Below are 19,589 nucleotides of genomic sequence, written 5' to 3'. Positions count from 1 at the left end.
ATTATTTCAGTATAAATACTTATTTAAATTTAAATTACAGAGAAGATTCATATTCTTCTATAAGAATATTAGTATATTTAAAAATATTCGTGTAGGAAGAGCTGTAGAATATACATATAAGAATTGAAATCTTCTCTCTGTGTACTGACTAGGTATTCACGATCGTAAAATTCATTTATTAAAGAAAGCTTTTTGTTGTAAATACATAATTTTTTTATTTATTGTTGATAACAAAGTAACTAAAACTGAAAAAACTGAAGTGCAAAAAGAACGGAAATCTATCGACTTTAATAGACGAATAGAAATCACGTGTTTATGCGATAGAAATGACCTTCTCATGCCCCACCAGAAAATCGTTAAATTACAATGCCATGCGTAAGTGCGCGTCTAATATACGGTTGAAATATTATATTCAAAAACTACATATAATCGCACTATACATTCGAAAAACTGTTACATTGTTCTTTATTACTCTAAATGGATTTCTTGTAAAGTATCAATAATTCAGATATTTACACAGAACTTGCTGACCCGTCTAAAACGCACATTATTCGTAATGATTAATCAATCACCGAAAGACAGAAGAAAGATAAAATAAGAAATATGTTGTTTACGTTAAGAAAGTAATCTTGTTTCAAGCAATAATTTAAAACTATCCGGTAGCCGTTTACTACGAACTCATAAAAGGATTCACACCGTGTTAACACGATAATTGGTCTATGTGTATTAATTATCTGTATAATGTTATACGTAATAGTGATGTATATATATATAGTGTGTACAATCTTTCTTCGGAAAAATACCTCGAAAAGAATGGTTTGTGTAAAATCTAATTCACTATACTACAGTATTTTTAATTAATTAATTTTAATTGTTTTATTAATTCAATTTTAAGCATAATATTGTTCTATAATTTTATATTGTATTAAAACAATTGTATAAAGACTTTATATACATAAAAGTATTTCATTTTTATTAATTTTTATTTAGGTTATAACATTACTATTTTATGAGCACATTTTTATTAAGATTTTTAATATATTTTACTTTTATAGAATACAAAATATAGTTTTTAACAACGTAACTCAAACTTAAGTCCTATCTGATTAACGTTTCATAACAATCTGCATTTAATTAAATTTTCGAAGTACATCTGTTCTTTTCTCGATAGTTATATTTGTTTTATCTTTAGTAGGCGTATTTGTAGATACAATTATGCAATCAACACGAGTATTTACAATAAAAATCAGCAGCGATAGAGAAGCTATCGAAATAAATTCAAAGACATAAACATTTGTTTAGTTTGTACAAACATTACATTGTACGACATTCGATAAATTTTCTGTGTATGAACCAAGCGCGATATGGAGAAAGATATATCTACATATTCTACATCATGCATCTAACATCGTTTCCCTTAACTCGAAAGAACTCTAAACTTTTATACGCGCAAGCAAAGAAGATCACAAAATTTTATCTACGGGTTTAATCAGCAAATCTCTTTTCTAACTGTTCTCTATGAAGATATATGACAAATAATTTTGCAAAAATAAAACAATGAAGAAAATATCGCAGAATTCTGAAATTAGCATCGAAAAAAATAGTTTATTATTAAAATTATTAAAAGAATTTAAATTCTACAACGTCTTGCAATTTATAAAATAAAAACGTTTCTTAATTTTTAAAAGTTGAAAAAAATTCTTATTTATATGATTAAATTTTCACTCAGAATAGTATACATCAGAAAAATATGAATAGCACTCTAGAATTAAGTTTTTATAATCAACAGAAGTAACTTATAAAAAGTACTTCTATTTTTACAAAATACTTAAAAAAAGCATAATATTTAGAAATTATTTGATATCAAAGATCTTATTTAAATGCATTTCAGCCTCTCGTTATCGATGAACGTTATTGCACATTATTAATAATAAAAAAAAAACATTTATTTAAATCTCATATGGTATTTACACATTTCCATTCTCGTAATAATTCTGAATAACCTGCACAATGAATGTTCTCTGCGGGAAGGTTAATGGAATCGTTGATTTCATTAACATCTGCGAAAATATCTCGCGCGTCAACGCATCTGTGTAAACGGGAACGAGAAGTAGCGTAATTATTTCGTCACAGCGATGTAAACCACCTGTTACAGAAATGATCGTTTTGTCGTCAAGAGCAATTAAGGCTAGTCTCACTTAAGCGACGTCGCGAATTGCACGTAGCAGAGAGGCGGGAAACGAACCTTTTAATCCGTCAATCGAAAATCGATAACTTTAGATCGGGACATCGGCCCGGTAAGTACTTAATAATCCTATAAATTACCTAGGGTCGGATAATTGAGTTAGGCGAACGAGCGTCCCTAATTGATTGAAGTCATCCGCCAGGCGACGCCGGCGACGGCTCGTAGCGCGCGATTTGTCACACACGGGACCCGCGTTATTGAATCTTCCATGTACCAATGCGCGCGCTGACGATATAAGTGCGAAAGTGAATTAACCCAGAACTCCACTTTCACAATTGTGCTATACGCATAGCTGCGAACTTTGTCAAGATGCGCCACACGCATACGTATGCGCGTTAGAATACAACAAATGCAGAATCATTTATATATACAGTATAAAGTTTTATTAATATAGTTTAATTATTTTCAACACATAGATGTCACTTGATGTATGTATCAAGATAAACTGAGTTTACAGTAGATACATCTTACTCTACTACGGAGTTACCGTATCTTCGTTTAGGTCGAATAAGTGTATCTTATTGCATTCGGCCGTCTCTAACAGATGGAACAAGTCATTGTATTTACAACGAGGCGTATAATTGCGCTTAAATTCATGGAAGAAAGGCACACCACTCGCCTGGTATTGGCCGATGCACCATTTCTTACTCGCGATTTGATGACGTTCTTTATCGCTGCGCACCGCCTAAGCCGTGACAAGCGAGCTCGGCCGCCGTTCCATTAGCGGCAAAGACTCTTATCAGCCTGACGTGTTTCAGCGATCGAATTCCCGAGAGAGGTCGGCACATCGAATTTCTTTCTCCGTACGAAGCTTTCGAGACCCGAATACGGGTGAATCGAAAATCCCGGAGCACGCCGGAGGGTAATTCTATACTATGAACAGGAGGAAGACACACGGTCCATCTGCGCCGTGACAGAGGCTTGGGTTTCCTTTCATTGTGGGGTGCCCTTACGGAAGGAGACACCGTTGTATCCGCCATTGTAATCAAGCGTGCCCTGTGGCAACGTGTGTATGAAACCTGTGTGTGCAAACCCTCCTACGAGCGAGAGCCCGAAAATTTCTTAAGGCTTCTTCCGCCCGGATGCGCTTCCTTCGCGTTTCCTCCGCGGTTTTGTCTGCGCTAAGAAAGAGAGCTATTAACTTGATTAAACATTCCAGTTTGGTCAAATCTCTTCAAGTGCATTTAAACGCATGAAACACTTGTACTTTAATTCAAGTATTTATACGTATATTTAACCGAAAGTACATAAATGCTAGAACTAAAGAAGTTTAGTTAAGTTGAAAAATTTGTAACTTTCTTTCTCAATGTGAAGAACATCATCTTGTTCGCCAAATATGTTTATCACCGAATATCCTGCCTATCTTTAATGCGCATGTCTCTGTACATTACATTTTATTTGCTAAAACAAATGCGGTGACTACGTGCGTCACACCGTCTGTCCTAAATTCAAGAATCGCTAATTGCAATGTAATTTTATTGACCTTGAATACAGAGCAGGAAACAGGTCCATTTTTCTACCTACTGGGCACGAAAATTATCGCCGTACGTACAACGTCTCGATATGCCGTGGCGAAAATGTGTGTTCGTGAAACTGACATGGGGAAGGTCAGTTATTTATCGCAATGACAGACCACTTTGCTCAATAACTGCTCAATCGTATAGATAAACGCGTGTCGAACTGACAAGGAGGAACAACAAGATGTTTTCTTCTGAGCAATGCGCTAGGAATATTACAAGTACATTTACGAGCAGCGTTCTTGTACAATATTCGAGTACAATAATCAATCAAATTGAACAATAATCGGATCTCTTCTCTTGACATTATTATTATTATGTAAAAAAAAACGACATCTCATTGATGATGTGTTATCGCTTCGTTCAAACACGTCCAGTTCAACGTCGCGTGAATGAAGCTGTTCATAAACCGGATGGGTTTTGCGTATCAATGCGCTAACACATTACGATGCGATTTAAATGAGATTCCCCTGCGGTAACGCAATTTAATGGTTAACCACCGCAAGCCGTGTCGCCGGGGATCAAATATGTATACACGCGAGTGAACGCGTCGCATCCGCGAGAAATCGCGGAATCTTGCACAAAAAAAAAAAGAGGAGCGGTCGAAAATTAAACATCCCAACCATCGGCGCCGACACGCAAATACGCACACTTGCGCATTGACTAGCTGCATGCCCGGTGCATTCACCCTATATCTATTCCGCCATTATCCACTTGGATCCCGCACCGCCTACCCCCGCGGTTCTACTTCCGCCCGTCGCGTATACTCGTAAAATAAATCGTATAATCGGATAACGAGACCTGCCTCTTCGCAGCTCGAGCGAATAACTCGCGATAACTCGATCTCGGGGCGAATCGTCTTGCCCGTGCCAACTGCATATCGACTACCTATATCAATATCGCGTTGGAATTGCGCTGCCCGTTGCAAAGCAATCGTCCCGCGGTATTCATGGACGAAATATTCATTCCGAGCAACGGTGCTGCAAAGTGAATTATAACTTGATAGCTGCGTACAAGAAAAACATGGAATAAAGATTACTAAATTCGCTTGGCTTAGCTCTCCGTGTGCTTAAAGGTATAGATGTCTCACGTCTGAAAGAAAACATTAAAATTTCACAGATTGTTCTATTATAACATTTGAGTATTTGTGTAAAATTTAAGCATAATCCTTTTATTTATTTAAACAGTTATTTAATTTTTTTGCCTTTGATTATTATAAAATCGTGTTTCGTAGCACTTATAATATTTGCAAATTAATGAGGAAATAGCCTTATATATTACATTAAATTTTGTACGTATATTAATAAAATTCTAATAAATAATCGTACAAAAATTAATTTAAATACCATTTCAAAGTTATTTACTTAAAATTATAGCAAGTTGATCAATTATGATGTATAAGCCATCATAAGCCTTTTTTTTTTTTGTTTTCTTCTTTGCAATCGGTCTTAAAATCAGAATTCAATTATTCACGATCAAAATTTTTTATCATTAGTTAGGAAGATAAAAATTTACTAAGTCTGCAGTTTTTAAATTTTAATTAATTTTAAATATTATATATATTTAAATTTTAAAAATTGTTAAAGTTATTCAAAACAGTTATAATATAAAACATGAAATAAATTAATATTTAATTTGTAAAGTAAATTTATATAAAATAACAATAAAATGTTTCTTTATGTAGGAATTGTATTCTGCTTTTATAATTTTTTTTTGCTTAGATAAATGTTTAATTTAAAAAAATCAAATTAAAACTTACGTGTTATTTTAAAAACGAATAAAAATTAAATAGTTGAAAAGTAACTCACTTAAAGTTAACTAAGTTAAAAAATTATTAGGAAGTTATTACCCCCAACTTAGTTTTCTTAAACTGACAATTCTAAAGTTTAAGTCTTACATACGATCGAATTAACCGTGAAACCAGGATATTACATAGATATATCTTAATTCCTACTGGTTGCAACTAACTGGAATCAATAATTATCGATTCCAGTTAATGTAATCGCCACTTTTTTCAATCTCCGCGTAATCCTTTCAATGGCAAATTTACACCGACATCATTCGTGATGCCCGACGTTATCAGGAAACCCAAGTCCAAAGAGAAGGCAAGTACTTCGACCCGTTATCAATACTTGGCGATTACGTCGGTCATTGACACTGGGAATCCGTTATTTGCAGTCGGTGCGCTGGATGCCATCGGAATCCTGTACGCTTATGCATAAGCCAAGGAATTCGACGAAAAATAACGAACTCTCCAAAACTAATGTAGAATAATAGAAACGTTCGAGATTCACGAGTGCGCATCGCGTGCCTTCGTCCTCAACGCGCGTTCTCGCCCTTATTTCGAGATGAGCGTCGCGGGAGTCCGCGCTCCCGTTTCCGCGGATCTTCACGTGATTTCTTTTTCTCCCCCAGCGCATTGTGTGCATCGTGTATAATGCGTCCACGTATCTGGCTTTGCGAACATAGCTTTTCCATTATCGTCGACGCGGGTGCGCGCCACGCGCGCCAGAGAGAGTGCCTCGTCGGTCGTTCCTGATCCTATCCGCCGGCGGGCCGATACCGCGCGCGTTTAAACGTCTGACCCGCATTCCGTCAAGCAGCCTGAAATTTCGCTCTGTCCGCACACCATGTACCTCCTCTTCCGCATCGCCTGCCGGTTACGCAGAAGCCGGTTCGCGCGCGCGTACTCCTCTCGCGTCTCCTACGCTCTGCCGCCGTTCCAGAGGCCTCGGCGGAATGTCTCTGCGCGTTTGCGGGCGGCGCCGCTAAAGTATTGTTATTCAGCAGCCGAAGACGGGTCCCGCGAGCATACGAGATGCAAATGACGTTTGTGCCATGCTGAATCTTTCCACCGTGCTCGCGGAGCATAGGCTAATATCTTAATGAAGCGCGGGCAGACTGATGACTGAATTAGAATTGATTGCTCGAAGAGACATCCACCTCGAGATCGCAACTCGTCGTATGTCTCTTCGCACTTTTCGTTCAAATCAAAAATTACATACAATAAACATTATGCTTACGTGTTACACAAAATTTTATTACAATCTAATAATATTTTATTTATTAAATTGATTATATTAGATCCATTTTGAATTTTTATGCCTTTACTTCATTTTTGTATACAACAGTCCCTCGAAAATCTTTAAACATAACTAGACTGTATATATATATGTATATGTCGCTTTTATTTAAAAAATAGAACTTGAAAAGGGATTAATAAATTAAATAGATTATATTAATACTTCTCAATTTTCAATGCTTTTAATGTAAACGTAATGTGAACTTTTAACGAAAAATATTAACAAATGAGAGAAAAGTCACGTTTTTACAAAATATATTAACACAATATACTAACGAATTGTATCAAGAGTGGATTTTATCGATAACACGAGGTAACTTGATATCGCGAAATAAAAACTATTTTGTCCCATTATTTTAAAGCAAAGAAAAATAAAAAAAAATTAAATTGAATTAAAAGAGAAACTTTTAAGCGCGCTAATATTATATTAAATAAAATATTAAATAAAATTATCAAATTTTTTAATATTGCAGTTATATTATATCGCTTTCTGTGTTTTTATCATTAATATATGTTTTTATTATTAACTTATATTAAAATTGACTTTTATAATTACATATGAGACAAATTGCTATTCAAAAAATCTTAGTAAAATTAAAAAGTAATAGAATATTAAATAATAGTTCGCACATCTCAAAATAAAGCCCTTTTTTGCAATAAATTACGCTTTATTCTGGATGCACTTTAACTGGCGCCAGAAGGAAGAAATCCGATAAGAGAACGTCGTTGCAACGGCGCCGTCTAATAAAATGTTATCGGAATATAGCTCCAATCGCATCGTACATCTCGTTGATTTATACCATGTTCATGTAACTACAAAATAAAATGTAATTGCACTTAAATGTGTATACATAACAATTATCAATAATGAGCGCAATGTTTGTCCATATGTCAAGACGTCTTAAATATTTTGATTATTGTACATACAAGTCTCACGTTGAATGTCACTTCACATCACTTTAACGCAACAGCAAGGTGTTACGCAATATCATTATGAAATTAGCACATCCTACACAGTTATTTCTCAAAGTGCTATGTCTTGAGCGTGTTAAAAACCTATTCTTGAAACATTTGTTCTCCATATTAAAACTTCCACGAGTATTACGTGTTTGCTCGGCAGTATATCTGTTTTCTCGGTGTGTAGCAAGAAGAATTATTGTGTTTATAAAAATAGATTCTGTTTTCTGATTAGTGATACCATTAAATGTAAAATGTAACATTACCCTACTTTATAAACGCGAAGAATTTTATTTTGGAATGTAAAATATCTTTGATATTGAACGAACATAACTCATCCGGAGCATCAGGTATTTGAGTTATACTAAAAGTTATTATGCTTTAGCATATATTAGCATGAAAATAGATTTTATTTCGATAAATGGTATCATTAATCACCATACGTCGTTAGTGTATTTTATATACAAATGAGAAATAATCTGACATTTTATGTTTTACAAATATGAAAAATTTTATTTTTTAATACATCTCTGATAACGAACATAACTCATCCAAAACATCAAGTATTTAATATATTTATAATTTATTGGTACACGCACAAAAATATCATTCCAGTGTTAAGAAAAACAATTAATTAATTTTCCTTATTTTAAACTGTTATAAAAAATGCTTTTTTGATAATAGAATTTAAAAAAATATTAATTATTTATTTGAAATAATATGTATTTAAAATAAACTTCTACGTACACAAAAACATACATATTGTAAAGTTTCTTTATAAGAATTAAGTATAACTTATTTTAAATATTTTATATATTCACAGTGATAAGTTCAGATTTATGTAAAATATATTTTAAACTCTAGTAAAATTAAATACTTTAATTAAGAATTTTAAATTAAAGACTTTATTAAGCGTTAAAATAAAAAAAATTAATTTGTCTGTTACTTTTCACTTTTTTCTTCAATAAAATTTTATAGTATGTTTTTATGTACACATAAGTTCTTTTTGACTACGCAATAATAATAAGTTTCTCTAAAATTTTTTGTAATAAGTGTATTTTAAAATAATTATTAAGAAATATTTTTTATTTTAAAAAAATCTCTACTTTCTAAAACAGAAGACTAAATTAAGAAATTTTTCTTAGCAAATAGAGAAGTAGAACTGATATTTTCTGTGTGCATGTATTATACATCATTCGTTTTACAATCAATTTATGTATAATGAATGTCAACGAGTTATCTATATTGCAGTAATTATAGATTCAAGCCGTGTTTGCAATTAACATCTGAAACTTTGAAACCACACTAGATTAAAACTAGGAAAATGTTGGTCTAGTTCGTCACGCAATATTATTTTGAAACTCGATTCTGTTGAAGTGACGGGACAGTATATTAGTCACTCAATCGATATTGTCGGAATATTGCCGATCGCAGAGGCGTGTTTGTCATCGTGTTGTTGGCACAAATTATCTCGAAATTTTGTCCATCGCCTCTCGTGAATAAAAACAATTCACGCCCCGCTAATAACTTTCTCTTTCAGCAACAATCTGGCTGGAATTGCCACAATGACAAACACTTGAAGGCAAACCATTCTAATGTATTCGCAGATACTCATCAAAGCAACGGCTAGTTAGCTTTACCATAAATTACAGATCAATCGACAGTTTGCATACAAAAACGAAAACGAAACCGTGCAGAACCGATAGTCGACAGTCGGCCGCAAGATTAATCACAGTTATCGCGCAGTTGTTGTATGCGTAGTTTAAAATTATATAAAATACATTTTCGATTGGCGAGTGAATACTCGTGATCGATTTTTCGGCACACAAAGTGAACTTCGACAGCTCGAAACATCGGTTTACCGTGAATAATCTATTTATTTGTCATATTTCACGAGACTGAACGAGCGCTCACGGTTTCTCGCTACGACGATCATCGCCAGCAATTATCGCCTCGCCCGATGACGAGTAATGTCAAGGATGCGAGGCACAAAGCATATGCTGAATTGAAGGGTCCGGCCAAATGGGCCAGTAACGCCGTAGGAATTTGAAGTAAGTAGTGTCAAAGCCCGCTGAGCATCATTTATGTGGCAAACATATCACTTAAATTCACCACGCGGCAAAGATGTGTTACACGTGTGTCTGCACATTTTATCCGTTTATTAGCAGTTAAACGGTTCGAACGATAATTAATTTGATGTCAATGAATCATTGTAGGGTTTGATGTATCCCATTTCCACTCCTTCTCCCGTTCATTGACACATTTATCAGCTTCTTAATAAGGAATATAAGCATCCGCTGATTCTGCCGCGAATCAATGTGTCGTAAGAAGTCCGATAAGAAACGTAGTGATGTTACAGTGAAAGTGGTACGGTGATTGTTCGGTTCTTTTAAAATACAAAAAAATTAGAAGGAAAAAGAGAAAGAGAGGGAAAGAGAGAGAAAAAGAGAGATGCGCGGTCTTGTGTTCAAAAATTTCGGAGAAACTTCTGTAAATCAATGCTTTCTAAATCTCGCAAAGTGAAAACGTTAATCAAAATAAATATAAATTTAACTTGTTTTCTATTTATTCTAATTCATTCTAATAAGAATAAAAATTATCCTATTTAGTCCTTCAGAAATGAATCTTAATTATCTCTCATAGAGTGACAAAAATTACTCAAATAATTGCTGAGAAAAAAAATAATCTTGTTAAGAATATCTTTATTAGTAAAATGTAAAATAAAATTAAGCAGATGTAACTTAAACAATTTTGTATTGTTTTATTCAGAAAAATATATTCTCATTATTCAACAATAAATTTCTGTTAAAAGGAAAAAATTAATTTAATACAAATCTACAATAAAAGATATCACGTTCTCTTGAAAACGTACAAATGGTCTGAAACGTCTTATATAAGTAAGAATACAATCTTGCTTATATCTATAAAAGCATCGATTATTAAATAGAAGATATCAATTTTAATTTGGTACTAATAGATATGCGGTACTATTTTTTCTCTGCGCACATGTAAGATTAATTTTTACTCTACGGAATTTAGAGAATGATCCAATCGAGACAAGACTTCTTAGATATCTCGGTCCTAATTATTTTATCAAGAAGACAATAGAAAAACCTGCGTTAGAATGAAATATTCAATTACGCAAAAGTAAGATATTTGAAGATTCGTGTTATCGCGGACACGCACGATTACCACCGATATCAGAGTTTAGTCTTTAGCAACCATGTAATGAATTTATGATAATGACAGTGCGATTAGTTTCGAACCGTGATGATATCGCGACATATAAAGCTGTCGCATTTATTTATGTCACGATATTTGTTGCCGCAAAAACACGCGACATAATGACAAAATGAGCGTTAAACGGCAGGAACTGCCACAACAGCATTCTCGAAGTCATGCTCAAGCATTCCGCAGACGACATACAAATGTAACTTTCAAAGATTCAAGACAGTTAATTAAACACAAGGCTGAACCCAATTAATAATAATGTTGTAGGATTAATTAGGTTTATAAAATCATTCTTGAAGTAACATATCGCAGTTAGAAGCGTATTATAATGAAAATAATTGTCGTAATTAAACGAGGCTACTAATAATTATAATTTTAATTTTCAGCAAGAAAGTGCTTCCATCTTACGGTATCTTCGCAAAAAACACAAATTTATTCCAGAATAAATTTAACATTTTATTCAACGATACGTTTTCTCTCTAAATGGCGAAGCAATTTCATAATAATGCAAAAAATTGATTCCTTTCTCTTCCTCATCCCATGAATTGGCACCTCGGCACGATCTCGGCGTAAAAAGTCAATATTTATCAAAGTAAAATGTCAGCAATTCTGATAGATCTGTACATAAAGAAATATCGTGATAATATGCGATATCGTCATGCTTCGATGATCGCACATATGCTATTATTCGAGCATCGAAAATAACTGTTATCATCGATCAATACCATAACACGCTGCTAAAACTATAGTAAGTATAGTATAGTAAATTGACAAGTATAGTAAATTGACGTCTTTGTTTTGAAGTCCATTTAGCATATCTTAAAAATAATATTTAAAGTAATAACTTAGTTAAAAGTGGAAAAGTACTTGCGGTTTTAACTTGCGGAATATACTAGATTTCTTATCGGTCACATGTCACTGTATCATTGTAATTATTATACTTGCAACTGTACTGTTTTACTGTACTAAGTTGCAAGTATAATAATTACAATGATACAGTGACATGTGACCGATAAGAAATCTAGTATATTCCGCAAGTTAAAACCGCAAGTACTTTTCCACTTTTAACTAAGTTATAACATTAAATATTATTTTTAAAATATGCTAAATGGACTTCAAAACAAAGATGTCAATTTACTATACTAGTCAATTTACTATACTATATTTACTATAGTTATTACATTAAATATTATTTTTAAAATATGCTAAATGGACTTCAAAACAAAGGCAATGATAAAAAGTGATTCATAATTCGTACAAAAATAATAAAAAATTCTGCGCTTTTTCGCAAACGGATTGATTAGATAATATTATCGAAATAATTGTACAAAAATTATCATCCAATAATCAAAATTGAATTAGAATTAAAAACTGAACACTTATATATAATCATTTTTTTGTTTATATCACATTATATAATATACTTTTAATTAAATTAATTTTATAAACCATTAATTTAATTTTTTTTTTATATTAACTTACTCAAACCTAATATTTCTCTTTTTATGGCATTTTATTCTTTTTAATCTCTGAAAACCGCAGTGTTTACAAGAAATGCAGTAAGAGGACTTTTTAGTTTAGTAGAAAATAACAAGAAAAAAAAAGATTACTTATTTTATTAAGAAGTTTCAAACGGAATTACCAACAGGAAATACATTGCCCTGACCGCAAGGTTACACGTATTTATTACTTTTAATAATTTTGCAGGCAACAACTATATATAGACTCCCGATTATGGTTGCCGATGATTGATAACGCAATCGCCTTACGCGAAACTCTTCCCGGACGGACGTTACATCTCGCAGAGTGGAATTTACCGATCTAAGGGAATCCACGAGGAAGAACTCAAACGCGAGTGATGATTACGAGTTACGATAGTATGAGTGACTATATCGCGTGCAAGGGCGGCCACAAATTTCGTTAAATACTACAAAGTCTACTTAGAAGAATTGTCCAATCTCCTGAATTCCGTTGGAGAACGGAAAACCTGCAGTCGTTCTCTTCAGCTCGCCGAGGGCATTAGACAGCGAAGGTTTGCGCAGCCGCTCTCCCACATTTTGTGATCGAGACCGATGTGCCGGGAGATTTATCGATCATCAACATACAAGCCACCCACTTGTCATTCGTCGTGATATCTCGCTGTGATCGAGTGTATATTACTTGTCGTGGATCTACACAATTATAATCGAAATTAAGGTATCGCCTTTTTGTGTCGATTTACAAGATGTGTGTCACTTAAATTAAAAATTTGTCTCGAACTTATGTTTGATAAATCAATTTAATTTTAAATGAATTTGTCAGAATATATAGAATTTCATATTTCCTCAATACGGTAATTAATTTCTATTGTTTTGTGTAGGCATTTATTGAATACTAAACACATTTTTCTGTAAATTATTGAGAAACTCAATCTAATGAGAAGATCAACAGATTGAGCAATTGGATCAAAGTATACTAAAAGTATAGGCATCAGCATCTCACTGTAAAATACGTTACGTAAAAAGGTCGAACATAATTCACAACATAATTATGATAGGATATGGAAAGAACATTGCAGACATAACAAATAGGCAATCTAGATTTCTCTAATTATTACATGCAAATAATTATGGTGTTTGACAATTTATTTATGTGTAACATTATCTACTTTCAATGTTTCTATTTCTATTCAGCACAATTCGTAAAAGCACAATTCAAAGAAAAATTATGAATAATAGCAATGTTAAATTTAAATGTTAAGTTGAACAGCCATTTTATTTGATAAATCGAAAGAAATTATTATCTTCATATTTTAACATTTTAAATGTTTTTCTAAGCAAGATTACATTTTATTTATTAGAATTTACAGAATGAAGAGTCTTACTTTATTTATTTATCAAATAAATATATATTAATATAACTCTCGAAGAGAGATTTTATCTGTGCGGGTGTGCATGTAACACAATCTTTTATTTTCGCGATTCAAGTTGAATAATTTATCTACAAATGTCTTTTCAGAAACGTATGCGGCGCCTAATTCAAAGACGAACAGCGATTTAAATAGCCACGGTACCCGGCAAGGTACCCAGATAAATTTCTTGTCTACGGTTCCAACGAACGTCCGATATGGCGACCGTGGACAAAGATCTCGAAGATCTCATGTCCCATCTGGGTGAATTCGGCAAATACCAGTTCCGGCAATACTGCCTTCACCTACTCGCCGCCCTTACGGCAGGTGTGCACATGCTATCTCTACTGACAGTCGCGGCGGTGCCGGCTCATCACTGCGATATCCCGAAAGCGAACGTGTCGTCCGTTCTGACCAATGAACTATTCAATCTCACCACTCATAACTGGGCCAATTCTTCAGACGTGTTGGAACACCTTCCGCGCCGTCTCGACAGTTGTCACTATCTGGATCATGACAACGTCACCCGGGAATGTAACTCGTGGACCTACGACACAACGTACTTCCAATCGTCCCGCGGCATGGAATGGAACTTCGTTTGCTCGCGACGTTGGATGGGTGCCATGGCGCAGTCCTCGTACATGTTTGGTGTGTTCGTGGGCGCGATCACCCTTGGTAGCATGGCAGACACATACGGCAGAAAGATCATATTTTATGTGTCCGCGGTAGCACAGCTGGGACTCGGAGTACTGGTCGCCCTGGTGAACAACTACTACGTCTTTCTGGCGATCCGCTTTCTGTATGGTATCTTCGGTTCCGCTGGTGCATACATCACCGCATTTGTGCTGACAATGGAGCTGGTGGGACCGTCTAAGAGAACCGTGTGCGGTATAATGTTTCAATTGGTCTTCGCCATAGGTTTCATGCTGGTGGCAGTGTGGGGCGCCGTGCTCAAGGATCGTATGTGGCTGCAGATCGTGTACGGTTTGCATAGCGCGATTCTGCTCGGCCACTGGTGGCTGATGGACGAGTCACCCAGATGGCTGTGGGCACACGGTCGCGCTGCCGAGGCAATTATCATCGTGCAGAAGGGGTTAAAAGTGAACGGCAACGATGTTCATGTGGACGCCGCCAGGCTAATCAGCAGATCGAAAGTGCAGCAGGAGACTAAGGAGGAAAAATCTTACAGCGCGCTTGATCTCTTTAAAACACCGAATCTCCGCAAGAAGAGTCTAAACATCTGCCTTAATTGGTTTGCTAATTCGATTGCTTATTATGGTCTGGCGCTCAATATGGGCAATCTCGTCGGCAATCCGTTTGTTATGCTGTTCCTAAGCGGCGTGCTGGAGTTTCCGGTGTACATCTTGATAATGTTCATTATGGATCGCACTGGCAGGAGATGCCTGACCAGCACGTTCCTGATGACGGGCGGCCTGTGCTGCATCTGCGCCGCTACCATCAGCGGCGCGACCAGTGATCTAGCGGCTGTGGCCAAAGTCACGGTAGTGCTCGTGGGCAAGAGTTGCATCGCCGGCTCATTCGCCGTGATATACAACTACACGGCCGAACTGTTCCCTACGGTGGTGAGGAACACGGCGATCGGTATCGGTTCCATGTGCGCGCGTTTCAGTGGCGCTCTTACGCCCATGATCTTCCTGTTGGACTCACTGGACGCGCGAGTACCAGCCACGCTGTTCGGCCTTATTGCTCTGATGGCGGGCTTTCTGGCGCTCTATTTGCCGGAAACGGTGAATCAACCGATGCCAGAGACCATTGAGGACGGCGAGAACTTTGGCAAAGGTGATACCTGCTTCACCACCTGCTTGGGTGGCGACGCAAAAGTCATTGCGAGCGAACACGATGTCAAAATGGACAAGATACCAGAAAAAGAAGAAAAGGAGAAATTGAATGATATATAAAAGATCGTATTGTCTTAAGAAAGTCACCAAATGCCTTTAATTAGTACTTATAGTTGTAATATACTGAGATGAAAACAGATACATCTTGATCTTGAAAATATCAAGTTATGCTGATATTAGAGATATTTATTAAAAATACTTATTAAAATTTATAAAGATTATCTCACCTGGGTAAAGTACGCACAATTCGTTATTGAGAAAAAGATATTTAGAAACAATTTACATATTATGTATGTACAGAAAAAAAGAGAAGGTCAGTTTTTGGAATTGTATACATAATATATATTAAGAGATAAAAGAGTTGAACATATTAAATGTTTGACCAGTTCGAATAGCTCGAAGCAAAACAAGAGCATTGTTTGCAGTGATTGTTAAGCAGTAATCGATCTGTAATATCAATTTATTATGTTCAAAACTCGAAGAGTTTAGATTAATATTAATATTATATTAATATATAAAACGTTTTTATTTGAATTATAATAATTTCGAACTTCCGGATCTATATAAAGTGAGTTTGGAAAGTTCAAACATATTTAGTTTGAAAAGTTTCAACTATTTTTAATGCTTGAGATTTGAACTGTCCGAATTATTCAATCATCTAATATTTCCAAGCACTAATGTATACATATTGTATATAAAAAAATTTTATACTAACAATATTACAGTCAGTCCAACAAGAGTGTATACATTTGCAAAAAGATTCATGAAAATGTAAAAAAAATATATGTCATTTTAAAATATATTTAGTGGTCTATTTTATCTAATATACAAAGATTGCAATACATTGCAATACATTACTTTTTCTTTACGACATAAATTGGCGCCAAAGTTACACTACATTCTGTTTTAAATTTTCATAAATCTTTCTGCAGATATGGCGCATATGCTTTTGTGGGACAGACTGTATATATAATTCTTTATTTTTTAGTAAAAACACAAATTAGAATATTCTAAAACTTTAATAGCAATAATAATATTATCTGCATGTATACTAAAAAAAGACGATATTTTTAATACCGAGATTATATATGAGAGCAGATTCTATTTTGTAAAATTATTTATGTGTTATTGATTAGATTTATATAGTAACGCTATTTATATAACAATACTTCATTACTTGATCTAGTGACTTCTATTTTCATAAAATTTTACATCATATAGAAGACATTCAATGAATGCCTTCGAAACTTAGAAAATGAAATTATTTAAACATAAAACAATTACTTGTTAGTAAAAATATTCAAATACACATGCACTTTTAGAAAAAATTGGACCCGTTTAATATTGATTGCTTTCCCATCATACAAAGTTCTTTCCTTTCTTCATATAACAGAATTATTATCAGGTTTTTATTACACGTAAATTTCGGTGATCAAGATTTTAATTTCAGACAATTTCCAGGATAAAGATGATTAAAAGTTCAAGTGACATCTAGTTCCCAGTCACCGTAAGATTCTGCTTATGAAAAGTTAGAATAATCTGAACTATAGAACAGGAGAGAGACAGAGAGGAAAAGAGAGAGAGAGAAAGAGAAGAGAAAAGAAGTCAACTAGAGAATAAATTTGTTGACATCCGACTTATCTCGCTACTTTTGGTAAAACAAACTGACCGAGGGAAGTTTGTGGGTTACGCGAGATAACGGTCAGGACGCGCGAGATGCTTTAAAGTGCACTATGATCCTAATGGCAAAGATGCAATTCAGAGAGGCTCTTCCGAGAGGACCCGGGATATCCTCTCCTGATGAAACTGCCGACTCACTCCTCTCTTCCTAGCTAATGGAAAAACTTTGTCGCTCGGCCCAACGCTTTTCCAATCATAAAGTTTGAAAAATGGTCATGTCGGTTATCCGCGGATTTTTTTCGCCGCAAAATTAACGATAGTAGGGAAACATCCTGTCTCTCTGAAAAATTTCGTAAAGCTCTCCACCGGATGTCTCAAGTTACTTAGAAAGGTTAGTGATCTTATTAGTTTCCTGATAGTTACTTTTAGTTGTGACTTTATTCTTTTTTCTCACTTAAATTATTTTCTAACTAATGTCATCATAACGCATTGTGCGTTTTATTATTAAAGTTTTAGATATTCGCATTTATTTATATTTTATTTTAATATCTTCAACGAGATAGGTAGAGATAAGTATGCAAATAAAGCTTGGAAGATCATCGACTTGTCGAATTGTATCAGTAAAGACACAAAATAATCCTGATTACAATCGACTCGCGTTATTTATTAATACATTGAAAGTCAACCATACTACAAAAACTGATAAAAATAATAACTAGAGAAATTTAAATTTATCTTCTTAAATTCTGTACCAAAATGTATAATCATCGCGATAAGCAATAACTAAAATATGGTGCATCTATTCTCAAGTTTCTGATCCTCAACGTCATGCCAAGCTTCCGCGCTTCGTGGGAAATTCACCGGTGGATTTTTGCGGATGCGCTCGCTATTCGGAAGAATACACTCCACGGCAATAGCCATAATTCATGCATTTATAATTTTATAATTTTATGCGTTTAGTTACGACGCAACGGCTGACAACAGGTTTTTGTCAACCACTCGCGCAATATTGGTTGTATCTCTTCGACACAAATTAAATTAATGACTCGAATTAATATAATTAATGGAATATTTAACTCGAGCAGTATGCACATCATTAATTACTTTTACTGCGAAACGTGAAATTAGCAAGATATTGTAACGCTTCCGCGCCCGTGAATTCTCGAAATTCCACACGTGCGTGATGTGTCGCCGGTGTCCGCGAGATAAAACCGCTGCAGTTCTAAACTATAATTTTGAAATTCTACCAACTAAATGCAGAGCAAAAATGAATTACTGGTAAGTATCTTTGAAACCGAGTTTCAGCCGAGTGTTCTGAAAAATAATTGGCGCGTTCTTCCTTCCTTTAAAGTAATTCATTAATACCTGTCATAAAATAATAGTAACTTTTTAAACTTCTATAACTTTTTTTTTTTAAAAAGACAATATAACTAAAGCGATGTGCTTTTAACTCAGCCATCGTAGATAAGCACTTAAAAAGAAATCTAGAGAGACGAAGAAAAATATGTCCGACTCTTTATTCACCTGGATAAATTCCAGAAGAAATCTGGGAAAAGTCGACTTTCAGATAAACGTTTCCGAGAACATTTCGAGAAGTAGGACATGCCCCACGGGAAAATGGAGCAACTGCTCGCGACTGTGAGCCGTAAAGCTTCAATTTATGTATGTAAATCCGACCCTGACGATCGTACACTCACCTGCGTTATCGAGCGCGTGCGGGTCCATGCGCGAGGGACGCTGGAGCCCGGGATACTATATGGGAACACACGGTGGCAGGGAGCGCGCGTCGCCAACTGAACTGTCGCTCTGTTCTCGCCCATTAAATCGCAGAAAACGTTGCACCAGCGCGCGCAACTCTGTCAAATACGGTGCGACCGCTGCCGCAAATTCGATCTCCCGATAGAATTGGATCTCGCGGAAGTGCCATCGTGCGCTAAGTTCGCGTCCGAATGGAAGATCGCGAAATACCAGAGCCGAGAGAGCGCCCTGCGATCAATAACGATCGAATAGCTTCGAAGCTGTTAGTTCAAGTTAATTGAAGTCCCCCGATCCTCCTCCGGTCTCGCCCCGTGTCGAGATTGACTTCTGCATAGCGATCCGCAATATTCAATCCCGTAACTTTACGAATAGTTCCAGTAATTGTATCAAACATCGAAAAAATGACTTTGGAAAGACCTACAATAAGTATTTT

General features: G+C 35.1%; 2 protein-coding genes across 8 annotated transcripts in view; one reads left to right on the top strand and one right to left on the bottom strand.

Moving 5' to 3' along the window:
- The window catches only part of LOC105829585, a 42,661-nt gene extending 23,428 nt beyond the window's left edge, over nt 1-19,233 (bottom strand). Inside the window, exon 1 of the mRNA XM_028190777.2 lies at nt 19,096-19,233. Coding sequence (XP_028046578.2) covers nt 19,096-19,218 — 123 coding nt within the window. The 5' untranslated portion in view covers nt 19,219-19,233. The remainder of the gene's footprint in view (nt 1-19,095) is intronic.
- Nucleotides 7,337-17,106, top strand: LOC105829588 (organic cation transporter protein). 7 transcript variants are annotated; one of them, XM_012668571.3, is made up of 4 exons: nt 7,337-7,980; nt 9,699-9,852; nt 12,740-13,228; nt 14,030-17,106. In XM_012668571.3, the coding sequence occupies exon 4, from the start codon at nt 14,138-14,140 to the stop codon at nt 15,836-15,838; it is 1,701 nt and encodes a 566-aa protein (XP_012524025.1). In that variant the 5' UTR covers nt 7,337-7,980; nt 9,699-9,852; nt 12,740-13,228; nt 14,030-14,137; the 3' UTR covers nt 15,839-17,106. The 7 variants fall into 7 exon arrangements, with proteins under 7 accessions (XP_012524025.1, XP_012524026.1, XP_036143880.1 ...); XM_012668572.3 differs by having other exon boundaries at nt 7,337-8,151; XM_036287987.1 differs by lacking the exon at nt 7,337-7,980 and having other exon boundaries at nt 8,736-9,852.
- Nucleotides 19,234-19,589: the final 356 nt, after the last annotated feature.

The sequence above is a fragment of the Monomorium pharaonis genome, chromosome 6, assembly GCF_013373865.1.
Source record: "Monomorium pharaonis isolate MP-MQ-018 chromosome 6, ASM1337386v2, whole genome shotgun sequence".
NCBI classification, from domain to species: Eukaryota; Metazoa; Arthropoda; class Insecta; order Hymenoptera; family Formicidae; genus Monomorium; species Monomorium pharaonis.
The sequence above is the reverse complement of the archived record's forward strand: the minus strand, read 5'-3'. Positions and strand labels throughout refer to the sequence as shown.

What these genes read in the sequence shown, in the direction of transcription:
- LOC105829588 (XM_012668571.3), top strand. Translation starts at nt 14,138, where the DNA reads ATGGCGACCGTGGACAAAGATCTCGAAGATCTCATGTCCCATCTGGGT.